The sequence below is a fragment of the Canis lupus genome, chromosome 12, assembly GCF_011100685.1.
Source record: "Canis lupus familiaris isolate Mischka breed German Shepherd chromosome 12, alternate assembly UU_Cfam_GSD_1.0, whole genome shotgun sequence".
NCBI lineage: Eukaryota > Metazoa > Chordata > Mammalia > Carnivora > Canidae > Canis > Canis lupus.
The window spans coordinates 55,872,879-55,885,144 of NC_049233.1; the positions used below are offsets into that span (position 1 = coordinate 55,872,879).

Genomic DNA, 12,266 nt, shown 5'->3' on the forward strand with positions numbered 1-12,266 from the left:
AAGATAAAAGGTTTCAGACAGCCCAAATCAGGTTTATTCATATGTTCACAAGATCAAAGGGAGCAGATATAAGGTTTAGGCCACAGAGAAATTAAAAAACAAAAAGAACAAAAACAAAAAAATAAACAACAAACTAAAACAAACAAAACCCTTCAATTCCCTATAAAAATTTCTAAGGGAATCCTTCTCATTTCCCTTTATTCAGTTCCTATTTTTGGTTAGTAACATGGTTTTAGTGAACAAAGATATTCAAATTACTGACTTCTTCAAGAAGGATGAACTGTGTTGTTATAGCACAAGCACAGAAAAAGATTTCTTTCTGAAAGGAGAAAACAGAGTATTATGAGAAGGAAGATTTGAAGCAGAAGTATCTCTAGTGTTATAATAAATTCTTTCCTGACCTCTTTCATACAGAGCAGACCAGAAAAATAGAAGGGAGTGATGGTTTCCTGATATTTTAAATTCTAAGAAAGCACAGATAATCACTAAAAAAAAGTCCATTTTAATTATCTAAGTAGTCACAATGTGAGTGATTCACAACAGAGTACTGATGGCAAATTGGTATTAGCATATTTTCTGTTTTGGCCATAATTAATTTTAGTATTAACACAAGCATAGCAAGAAAAGTTCTGAAAGGAGGTGGGACAAGACAGGGGTACACTAGTAGAAAGCCAACACAAATTACTCTAAAGTAAATCATTGTCTTTCAAATTATTCTTATGATTGTATGGAGAACAGTGATTTAGCCAGTGTATTAACATATTCCTATCTATCATAATACTATAGGTTCAACCTAAGGAAGTTTTATTTTTTTATTTTTTAAATATTTTATTTATTTATTCATGAGAGACAGAGAGAGACAGGCAGAGACACAGGCAGAGGGAGAAGGAGAAGCAGGCTCCATGCAGGGACTCGATCCGGGGTCTCCAGGATCACACTGGGCTGTAGGCGGTGCTAAACTGCTGCGCCACAGGGGCTATCCAGGAAGTTTTAATAATGTCAGGAGTACATACCCATCATCCTATACGTCAGTTGCAGCCCTGCACTGGAAATTTTTTTTCCCAAATAAGGTTTTATATATTTTAATATTTCACCAAGGTATTCTAAGGACTTTGTGACCATGGCAGATTTATCAGAAAGTGTCTGCAGATTCCCATAAGTAATACCAACAGCCTATAAAAATAAAAGGAAAAACATGATTTAGATTTCCAAGTTTTACACAATACTGACTTTGAAAAATAAAGAAAATTTTTCTCTCCACACATACTCATTACATTTTTAAGTGTACATCCTTAACTTTCCAATAAATGTTCACAGCAATTAAAAAATTCCAGTGGAAAGAACTAAGTCTTGCCTTTTATAATTAAAATAAAGGTTAAAAGAATAAAAAAAAATCAATGGAACTTATACAAAAACTTTATCAAATCACATTAAGACTTCCAGACATCTTAGTATACAACTGGCAATTAGAATCCCCAAGTTCCTATAAGGAAAACCTATAAGCAAGGTTACTAAATTCTTTTCTTTTTTAAGATTTTATTTATTTATTTGAGAGACAGCACATGTACCTGCACGCAGAGGCAAGGGGGAGGGGCAGAAGGAGAGGGAGCAGCAGACTCCTGGCTGAGCAGAGAGCCCGGATATGGGTCTCCATTCCAGGACCCTGGGATCATGGCCTTACTGGGGTGAGCCACCCAGCATGCCCCAAGGTTACCAAATTCTTACATGTTAAGACCTCTATAAAGCTCACTTCTGTGATATGAGTAGATTTTTTTCCTCCTTCAATTTTCTCTATGAGCCATTAGAGCCAGCTTAACTTTCTCAGAGGAAAAATGATGAAGTACAAAAGGTACAGATGGCAAAATGGTGAGGCAGTAGGAGAAATGGGAGGTAAGGTGGTGAGAGAAGGTAAAGTGGGAAGAGGACAGGAAATAAAAGAGTAAGTTCAGGTAGGTGGAGAATAAGCAAGAAGAGAGCAGTCACAACAAGGATCAAGAGAAGACTGGCTGGGGATGGGTTGGGAGGTTTGAGAAGAGTAGCAAAATTTTCAAATCATTATTGGTGACTGACTTACAGTGGATTTCAAAGACCTACATTGGACATAATAATACCTGTATACATAGTGATGTAATTTTTCTCCTGCGGCTCTCAGCAGATAAGAGAAAGAAGAGAAAGCAAGTGGTTGCACCAGTCCAAGGTTGAAGGTGTGTAGGGAGAACCAGAAGAACAAAGATGGAAGACTGTAGGTATGCTGGTAAGAGTACAGCTGCAGTGAGGCCCCCAATGGGTCTAATTAAGGTGGATAGGGAAGCAGCGAGACCTTGAAAGGATGCTGCGCAGGGAGAAGAGGAAGTGGTAGGTCATGTGAGGTCACTTGGAGACCTGGAGGCAGAGGTCATGATAACTAAAGAGCTCTCAGATAATCCAGGTGATGCCACAGCATCACTTAGGTTTAGTCATGGGAGTGGGTCAACGAAGTAGAGCAGAAGTGATGATCCTGAAAAGACTTGTGGAGGAGCTCTTGAAATGAGGGATTAGGTTAAGTTATTCAAGGTGATATTAAAGTTAGCCATGTTGATAAAAATGTAGAATGTTGGAAAAGATAAGGAATCTATGAACTGGAGTGACTGTGAAGTGGATGATGAAAAACAGCAACAAAAGATAGACTGGATCAATCTCTTTCAATTTAGCTTTCTGCCTTTGGTTCTCTACACACTTCCTTTCCTAGATCAGAAGTTCTCAAACTTCTCAGTTTCCTTTTTAAACACTTAAAAGTTGAGGATCTTACAGTGCTTATTATTATTTGGAGTAATATTTATGGATATTTACCATATAAGAAATGAAAAGAGACATTTAAATCATTTGTTCATTCAAAAATAATAAGCATTATATGTTAATAGTAAAATCTTTACAGAAAACAGCTTCTTTCTTACAACAAAAAAATTAGTGATAAATTTTACATTTTTGTAAATCTCTTTAATGTCTGACTTAATAGAAGATCACTAGATTCTCATATCTGTTTCTGCACAAAATCTGCTGCAGTATGTTGTAGATGAAAATAACTGAATCTCACATATATATGTAACTGGAAGAGAAAGAAGTATTTTAATTGATTTTTCAGAGAACTGTGAGAATTCCTCTTTGATATTATACCAAAATTTGACAAGTGGTATTTCTTAAAGGTTATCTATTATCGTATTGAAAACTATGTCAACACCTATTCTGTGTTAATTCTTCCAGCAAGAATTGTAACACATTTAAAATGCGGTCTGCCAGAAAAACTCATTAGTGACTCAGTGCCCATATTCATTGATATTCAGATATTCAGCATAAACCATATTATTTGCACAAACAGTCTAGGCTCAGTGAGCCATTCTTAGCAGGAAATGGTGGGAAAAACCTAAGGCCCCATTCACCAGCCAAGGGGCCAGACTTGCAAGATTCTGCTACACTGCTACATTAAAAGCCTCTGATTGATTTTGCTCTTCAAATGAATGTTTAATACCCATGCATGCTTTTAAAAAGCTTGCTTGGTCATTTGGAAAACTCTGGCTCACTGAGTTATACACCTTCTCAATGTGGACACACTTCATTATTCCTTAAAAAAACATACCTGTTAATACTACCACCAGAAGAAAAGTCTTTACGTATCATGAAGCTCTCAAGCTCATAATGGCAAATACAAGTTTCTAAAATTCTAATTTTCTTAAAAGCTCAAGTTATGTCATCAGCAACAAACACTGTCAGTTGGTTTTTTTTTTTTTTTTGAAGTGATACTCATTTCATACATTTCTGAGAAAATGTCTGCTAAATGCCCAAATCTGAATAACCATACTTTGTTAGTTGTTCTTTCAAGATAAAAGCAGTCAGGTCAGCTTGTAATTTAAATTATCACACAAGTGCTATTTATTCACAGATAACCACTTTGCTTTATACGCAGCAGATGTGCTTTAAGTGCACTTCCCATTGACATTAAAGGACATGTACTCAAAGATTAAAATTTCATAAAGTTAATAATTTTACCACTTCATTAAGGACATTCGTAATGAAATCAGATTCTTTTTCTTTTTTTTTTTTTTTCCTGTGACTGTATGGCAGTGAAAATGATAATGACCACCAATATAATCTTGGGCCGTAATACCGATTTGTACTCAAGTTTTTGTACTATTCGTGCAAATGCCAATACACTTTTGAGCTTGTAAAATTACTAGAAAGGTACCAGTAACCCCCAGAGGTCTATGAAACACACTTTTGAGAACTACTGATCTAGATCTCAGTATTTTTCTCATGTTTAGCCTTCATCTCCCTGGACTATAAAACATGTATTTCTTAGATTATCTCAGGTATTTCTTTGACTCTCCCTATTTACATGTCATACTACCATTTCTGTGAAGAGAAGAATTAACATAGTGGGCCCTAGACTGACTGCTATCTTTAAAAAAGGCCTACTTGCAAGTCTGGCCCCTTGGCTGGTGAATGGGGCCTTAGGTTTTTCCCACCATTTCCTGCTACGAATGGCTCACTGAGCCTAGACTGTTTGTGCAAATAATATGGTTTATGCTGAATATCTGAATATCAATGAATATGGGCACTGAGTCACTAATGAGTTTTTCTGGCAGACCGCATTTTAGATGTGTTGTTACAATTCCTTGCTGGAAGAATTAACCATGTCCACTGCAATCCCCGGAAGAGGACCCTCAGAAGCCACACCTGGTGTTTCCAGACTTCACCACAGGTGCCCTTTCTCTTTGCTGACTGAGCTATGAATTTTCACTGTAATAAGTCATAAATGTGAGTACAACTATATACTGAGCTTAGTCCTCCCAGCAAATCATATAGAACTTAGAAATGGTGCTTGTTTACACAATCTTAAACTAAACCAGTTTAAAATTGAACTCTCACATACTTCTCCCTTACCCTAAATCATGATGTTCCTATTTCTCCTTAGGGTATAATCATTCTTCTGGTTAAACACAGTATTTATTTCATATCCCTTCAAAAACCTCATAATTCAATTTATAATTCCTTTTAAATCTAATTTCTGGCCAACGGTTCTTCTGCACCTTTAATCTGCTCTACCGTTACTAATTTTCTTAAAAAGTCATTTGATCAAATCAGACCTACTTAAAAATTTATAAAGCCTTCATACTGTTCACAGGAGAAAATCCAAACTTCTTAGACCAAGACGCTCTGAATTATTAACCTACTGAATGATCTATAATTGGCATTTAGCATATACTGTCTCACTATTTTAACCTTTGTGTTTATCTTGTATGCTCAGACAAGTTAAAAAGTTCTCTAAGATCAAGGACTACTTCTTTTGTTTTTTGTAAACCCTTAAGAAATCCCAGCCTAATACTACCTAGCATTTAGCAAACAACTGTTATTTATTGAGTGATGAAGGAACAATTAATTAATTCAGATTGGTTTAAATTAGTAGAGTCTCTGAAAACTATTAGTGAAATAAATGACTTCTACTTCCCTCTCTGATCCAGGATGGTTCCTAAGCATAGGTGTGTAAGTACAGGCTAAGATGCAGTCGACTACTAAATAAAAGGCTCAAAAGAAATATCTGTTTTATATCTGTATAGACTATTACTAAATATTTTTAGTATTTATATGATACCACTAATCATCATACAATTGTATTTTAACTTAATGTAAACCAATGGAAGAATTCACATTTATGGAAAGAGCTTATAGGTTGCATTTATTTTCATTGCAGTTAATACCAAACACTTTGTGGGAAAATAAACCTACTTTTATTGTGAATAGCTTACAAAAACACTAATCCAAACATGTTAACAACTTCAACAAGGCTATAAAGCAAAGAATACCATGTAATAGAAATTCCTGCAAAATTAATAATTAAAAGTCAAATGTTGAAAGGAACTATTTATTATGGAGACAAAACTAAACAAATGAATTGGATTTTAAAGCCCCAACCATAACGATGTGAAGCAGTTGGTGGTTATGCTAAAAACAATAACATTTTACTGTAAAATTTACTGTTTGCTACAGGGTGGTAAACATTAAGTTGAAAGTATTATGGACCATGTACAAGGCAATCTAATTCCCAAGTACCTGGAAAGTATTGCTATCCAGCAATTTCAACAATAAGATATTCTTACAATTGACAGAAGCCTTAGAGTGAGGCTATTATGCAGCATTCACTTTTTTTTTTTTTTTAAAGATTTTATTGATTTATTTCCTTAGAGAAAGCAAGCACAAGTGTGGGGAGGGGGCAGAGGAAGAGAAAGAATCTCAAGCAGACTCTGCTGAGTGTGGAGCCTGACATGGGGCTCGATCTCACAACCCTGAGATTATGACCTGAGCCGAAATCATGAGCCCGCTGCTTAACCAACTAAGCCACCAAGGTTCCCCTATTATGTAACATTCTTTAGTCATTAGTTTTCATTAAATGTATTCCTCTGCTGTCCTTAGGAGTGAATTGTACTAAACCAAAGAGTCACATTTTTATTCCTCCATAATTTTATAATAGCAGGCAAGCAATAATATGATTCAATTTAAAATAATTCATTTCATAGGAAAACTTTATATAAACACTTCAAGTTTTTGTGAGAAAATAATTTTAACTCATCTGGACAGTTATACTAATAAGTGAAAAATACCTCAAAAAATAGAACAAGTGCTTTTGTAGGGTCTTCTGGACTGAAGAAATATTCAATCTGAGCTTTTGAGAAAATATTCCTTACTTCTGAGAGTTTATATAGCAACCTTGTCAGTTCAGCCAACTGTTCCAAGTACTCTTTTTCTGTTGAGATAAAAATAATATAAAATTTGTATTTATTATACACATTTATATTACACACATATACAGAGAAAAGAGTAGGGAATGCAACATTCATTTATAACATCTTTAAAAAAAATCAAATTTCCACATAATTAAAGACTTTCAATTAAGTCTCTAAGGAAATACTTTATTAAAACCAAACAAATATATACTTGTGAATGTCCTAGCCCAAAAGTTATTCATGTAAAGTTAAATGATGTAATAAGGTATCAAAGTAAATTTGGAGCATTGTTTTCGGTCCAGCCTTTGTAAGACTTAAAAGCGGCCATAAAAACAGCTTTATGAAAAGGCATGTCCTATAGACAACCGGAACTGTATGGATATTTTTAAAAAATAAAGAAAGTGCAAGTATTACTCTATGGCTAATAATAGTAAAGCAGAAGAAAGGTAAAGTATCTAATATAAAACGGGAAAGAATTATTCATAATTGGGTATTTTTCTTTTTAAGGTGTTAACAGTGTGATATCTGGTTATTTACTTTATAGTTCTACTTTTTTGTGTGTGATCAGTTTAAGGTAAAAAAAACAGCTTGTCACCTGAGAGCAAGTTTTTGTTCCTGGCTTCCAAGGCAACAAGTTCTTTTATCTTTACAGGAGAGAAATTTGTCATATATGGTAACAGGAAAATATCAAGAAAAAGAAACAGGCTGCAAAAGGAAATAAGTTACTATATATATATATATATATATATATTACAAATATACTTTATATAATATTACAAATATATTTTGTATCTTTTCCTATTAATTTGTGTAACAGGAAATTTTAAACAGATTTAGATATCTAAAAAGCAAAATGCCTGAAATACTTACCAACTATCTGTCCAGGATTTGTATCAAGGAACAAATCATCAGGCACATAGAGGTTGTTTATATACATTTGCAAAACACAACGAATCCATGATCTTACAGTTAAGGCTTGAAAAGATACACAGCCTGAATGAGAAAGTGCTTCACATAACATGCTGTAAAAATAAGTTATAGGTATTAAAAACCAAAACCATAACCAAAACCTAAACCTGACAGTATGTTCCCTGAACATAGAGATTAAGAAATGAAGGAAAACACTGTAACATACACCACTTCTTGGCCTCACTTATTTTACAGACATACACATTAATGAAGATAGGCACTGTTGAAAATAAACACTACAGATACACTTGAAAAGAGGTTTTACATAAATATTCTTGCTTTCATCTGTAATCTTCTAATTTTTAATTTTCCTCTTTCCATCGGTAGCACATGTGTAGGGTTATGCCAAGGAAGAGACAGTAAGGTTAAAATGGGAAAATTGAGGTAGGGGCTTATAACCAGCTAGGTGAGATGATAATGAAGTATCAAATACAAAAAAAATAGTGGCCCTCAGAGTAAATAAAAACAGCAGTACTGATGACCATTTGTGTAAGAAAAAATTAAAGACAAAGTATATTTTTATGTGGGTCTTCTAACCAATCCCATTCCCATTCCTTTCTTTCCTGCTACCCCTCCTCATGGGTGGTTGTTATTAAGGAAGTCCAAAGTACCGTCTGATAGGAAAAAAACAAAAATAAAAATCTTTATGAAGCCAAAGGCCTGACTAAATCTGTTATCTACTCATTTTATAATGGGGGGGGGGGGTAGTAGAAAGGATGAGGGTGGTCTTAAAACCATAAAATGTTAGGTAAAGTCAGAATTTAAATAATACATATAAATCATAACTGTGGGGCACCTGCATGGCTCACTGATCAGTTAAGTGTCAGTCTTTGGCTCAGGTCATGATCTCTGCATCCTGGGATAGAGCCCTGACTCCGGCTCCCTGCTCAGCAGGGTGTCTGCTTATCCCTCTCCGTCTGCCCCCACTCCACTTTTACACACTCTCTCTCCCTCTCTAATAAATGAATTAAATAAAAAAATAGTTTGAAAAACTATGAAAATAAGTTGCCACAAAGAGTACACAGTGCAGAACACAGGTTTGTCATGTATTACCTATACAACCTGCCCCAAATAATTTAACACCTTTACATTTCAGTTTCTTCAACTGTTATTATACACCAAATATTATTTTTTAAACTAAGTTTCAGTAAAATAGTTTCAGAAACTAAACAAATAAGTTAGTTTCAGCAAATAGTTTTAGCAAAAGTATTTAGAAAATTCGAATAATCTTTGCTATTATAGAATTCTCAAGCTAGAAGAGATTCTAGAAATAATCCAATTGAAGTTAAACTCCCTTACCTTACTACTGAAAGCCCATGAGAAGGTGATTTAATGTCTGCTTGGTGAGCTTTTTTATGAAAAGACCACCTCACCGAATGGCATCTCCCTTATCACTAGCAGCTTGGACAGGAACTACAAGGGTCTCTTAGGTTTGAGTATTCATTTTATTTTCCCTCATTTTGATATTCTTTTTTTTTTTTAAGATTTTATTTATTTATTCATAGAGACACAGAAGAGAGAGAGGGGCAGAGGAACAGGCAGAGGGAGAAGCAGGCTCCATGAAGGGAGCCCGATGTGGGACTCGATCCAGGGTCCCCAGGATCACACCCCAGGCTGGCTGCAGGCGGCGCTAAACCGCTGCGCCACCAGGGTTGCCCTCATCTTGATATTCTTATTCAAATCCTCCTGATTATACTATTTCTATTTTTATTTGTTTGTTTACTTATTTTAAAGATTTATTTATTTATTTATTTGTTCATTCATTCATTCATTCATTCAGAGAGAGAGAGAGAGAGAGACAGGCAGAGGAAGAAGCAGGCTCCATGCAGGAGCCCGACGTGGGACTTGATCCCAGGTCTCCAGGATCACACCCCGGGATGCAGGCGGCGCTAAACTGCTGCACCACCGGGGCTGCCCTTTATCTTTATTTATTGTGTGTTTTTTTGTATTAGGGTTCCTCAGATCTATTATGTAACAAAGCAGGAGACACAGAAGAGGAACCAATGTTCAGGGCAATGAAGTCTTGTTCATAATAATACAAGAGTCAAGTCTTTAAAAATCTAACTGTGAAAGGGAAAGCTATTATTAAATCTAAAAATACAGTAATATACTAGTATCTTACAGACCAGGAATATTAATTGCAAAATTTCTTTCACAAAGTGAGTATAGGAAGGTCATTTCAGAATAGAATAAGGCAGTCCTATAAAAAGTTTTGAAAAAGGGCATAAACAGCAAGGTTTTATTTGTGTTTTAAAGCAGGCTGCTGCCATTGTCAAATGCGATACATCCAAAAGCAAAAAAACAAAAACAAAAACAAAAACAAAAAAACAGCCAAGTGAGAATACATGTAGTAAGATCATTTTTTATTTGTGAAGATTCTTACTTTCTTAATGCATTGATCAATCATGAGTTTCTATTAATGTGCACACCTGACATCGGGTTACTTACCTATTTTGTAGGCAATGACTTAAATATCTTGCTACAACTTTGGGCCAGATGATATCATCCCAACCAAAAAGTTGCATCACTGATATAACTGGCTGGGGCTGAAGATCTGATGGAGCTGTGCTGGGCATGTCCACTGCTAGCAAAGTAAAATCTAGGTTTAAAGTGGGAGAAATTTATGGTGAAGAATTTTTCAAAACTATTCCCCCCACCAAATTATACTGATAGTGAGAGAAAGAACTCAGCACTCAATAATAAAATATCACATTTAGAAATGCAGAACTAACAAAAAGCAAAAACTGAACTACATTCACGTTGCCAAAGAAATTTATGGAGCACTCATGTAGATCTCCAAGAACGGGTCTAGAATAATCTATCTCGGCATTATCACCATGAAATCTATAATGGCTTCTTCAAATTCCAAATTCTATATCTGGTGTTTCTGCTAATGTGCCTCTCTCACTCAAAAAAACCATTTAAAAAAATATTTCTAGCACTGACTTTTCTCCAAAAAAAGCTAATATACCACCAGCCACAGAGAAGACATCACACTTACCTTAGACACTAGTCTTCTGTTACACGGCAAACTCCTATAATCAGTGTCATTCCACTTCCTCAGAACCCACTAAGCCTAGGAACTCGAATTCCTTAGTTAACCACATTAAACAAATATACTTTATTTTGTGATTTCCTGGGAATTCTCCAACTTAATTTATATTATATTAATTTATGTCAATAAATTGCTTATGAAGCAGTGGCTCCTAAGCAGCTCTCTCAAACAGTGGCAGTCTATATTTCTCACCTCTCTCCTACATTTGAAGTACAGATAGGAGAGTTTGTTCTCTGGTCCCATGGCTGCTTCTACAGCATTCTCCCTTTCCTCCTCCTGAAAACCTCCAGCTTTGTCTCTCACATCATCAGATCCCAGTCACTAATGAATGCTTCTTGCTGTGTTCGCTTCCCCTCATTCCTTTAAGACCATAGCTCACTAACAACATGCTCTCTCGTAGCACTCCTATCATAATCCTCGATGGCTTTCTTCTAATATCCTGGCCTCTCAGTTTCCCGAATTCCCCTTCTCAGTGAATCTATTTTCCATTCTGTTTCAGCCATTCACTTCTGGGCTGATACTGAGATATTGGCATTACCAATAGGTGCATTCTCTCCATAATTTCCACTTCCGGGACCCTCCTTCTGGCACCATACTAGCTTTCAAACCCTCTGCCTCTAGGTCCCCTGTTCCCAACAACTATGTGATTCTACCAGGACCTACAATTCATTGATCCTACAACTTTTTCCCTGTCCCTCACTGCACTTTCATGCCTCATCTTTCCCTTTTTAGGCAGTTTGATTGCACAAGCACTGTTATGCTTGTTTTGTATACTGTCAACTCCCTTTCTTCTTCTTGATTCGTTGTACTTGTTTGGAAAAAAGCATCTGTTCATCCCAACTCTTGGGGTCTTCTCTCCACATGCACCTATACCAGTGTAAAGGGCTGGTGAGCTGACTGACCTTACTTTAAATTTATGACTACAAACTTTAAGTTGGATCTCAGAGCTGGCCAGCATTCCTGCTACCTCATTACAATCCACTCAGACTTTTATTATCCTGGTGGGCTACTACATACCTTCTTTCCTCTCTGTCACCAGCCAGCACCTCCTCCCTGTCCTCACTTTCAGCTAATGGCCTTAATTATTATTTCACAGTGAAATGAGAAACAAAAGCAAAGAACTACCACAAACTCCTGCCACCTCTGCCTAGACGCCTCCACCTGGGCTACAGACTGCCTTCTCTTCTGCTACTACAGATGATCAGAGGCCAAATCCTCTATGGGATCTTGTTATCTCTTGGGCATGGAAACACAAGAGACCCTCTTATATCGTCAAGTTTTCCCTCACTCCAGAACATTCCTGTCCGAATTACAAATATGCTAAAATTTCTCCTGTGTTATGAAAAAAACCCACAAATCTCTTTGACCCCACACTTGCCTCCCTCCCTCTAGCTAATATCGTTTTTCTACTTCTCTTAAAAAAGTGATAAAAAGATTTATCTGCATTTGCAACCTGCAATTCATCTTACATTTTCCCCTTGAATCCT

General features: G+C 35.9%; 1 protein-coding gene across 4 annotated transcripts in view; it reads right to left on the reverse strand.

Moving 5' to 3' along the window:
* MMS22L (MMS22 like, DNA repair protein) overlaps positions 1-12,266 on the reverse strand; it is a 129,234-nt gene that overhangs the window by 27,280 nt on the left and 89,688 nt on the right. For all 4 annotated transcript variants that reach the window (XR_005368040.1, XM_038554766.1, XM_038554764.1 and 1 more), the window contains exons 16-19: positions 10,173-10,323; positions 7,626-7,777; positions 6,633-6,775; positions 1,014-1,173 (exon numbers count right to left, since the gene is read on the reverse strand). Coding sequence is in view for 3 of the 4 variants with exons in the window: in XM_038554766.1 (XP_038410694.1) it covers positions 1,014-1,173; positions 6,633-6,775; positions 7,626-7,777; positions 10,173-10,323 (606 nt within the window). In the remaining variant the exon portion in view is untranslated. The remainder of the gene's footprint in view (positions 1-1,013; positions 1,174-6,632; positions 6,776-7,625; positions 7,778-10,172; positions 10,324-12,266) is intronic.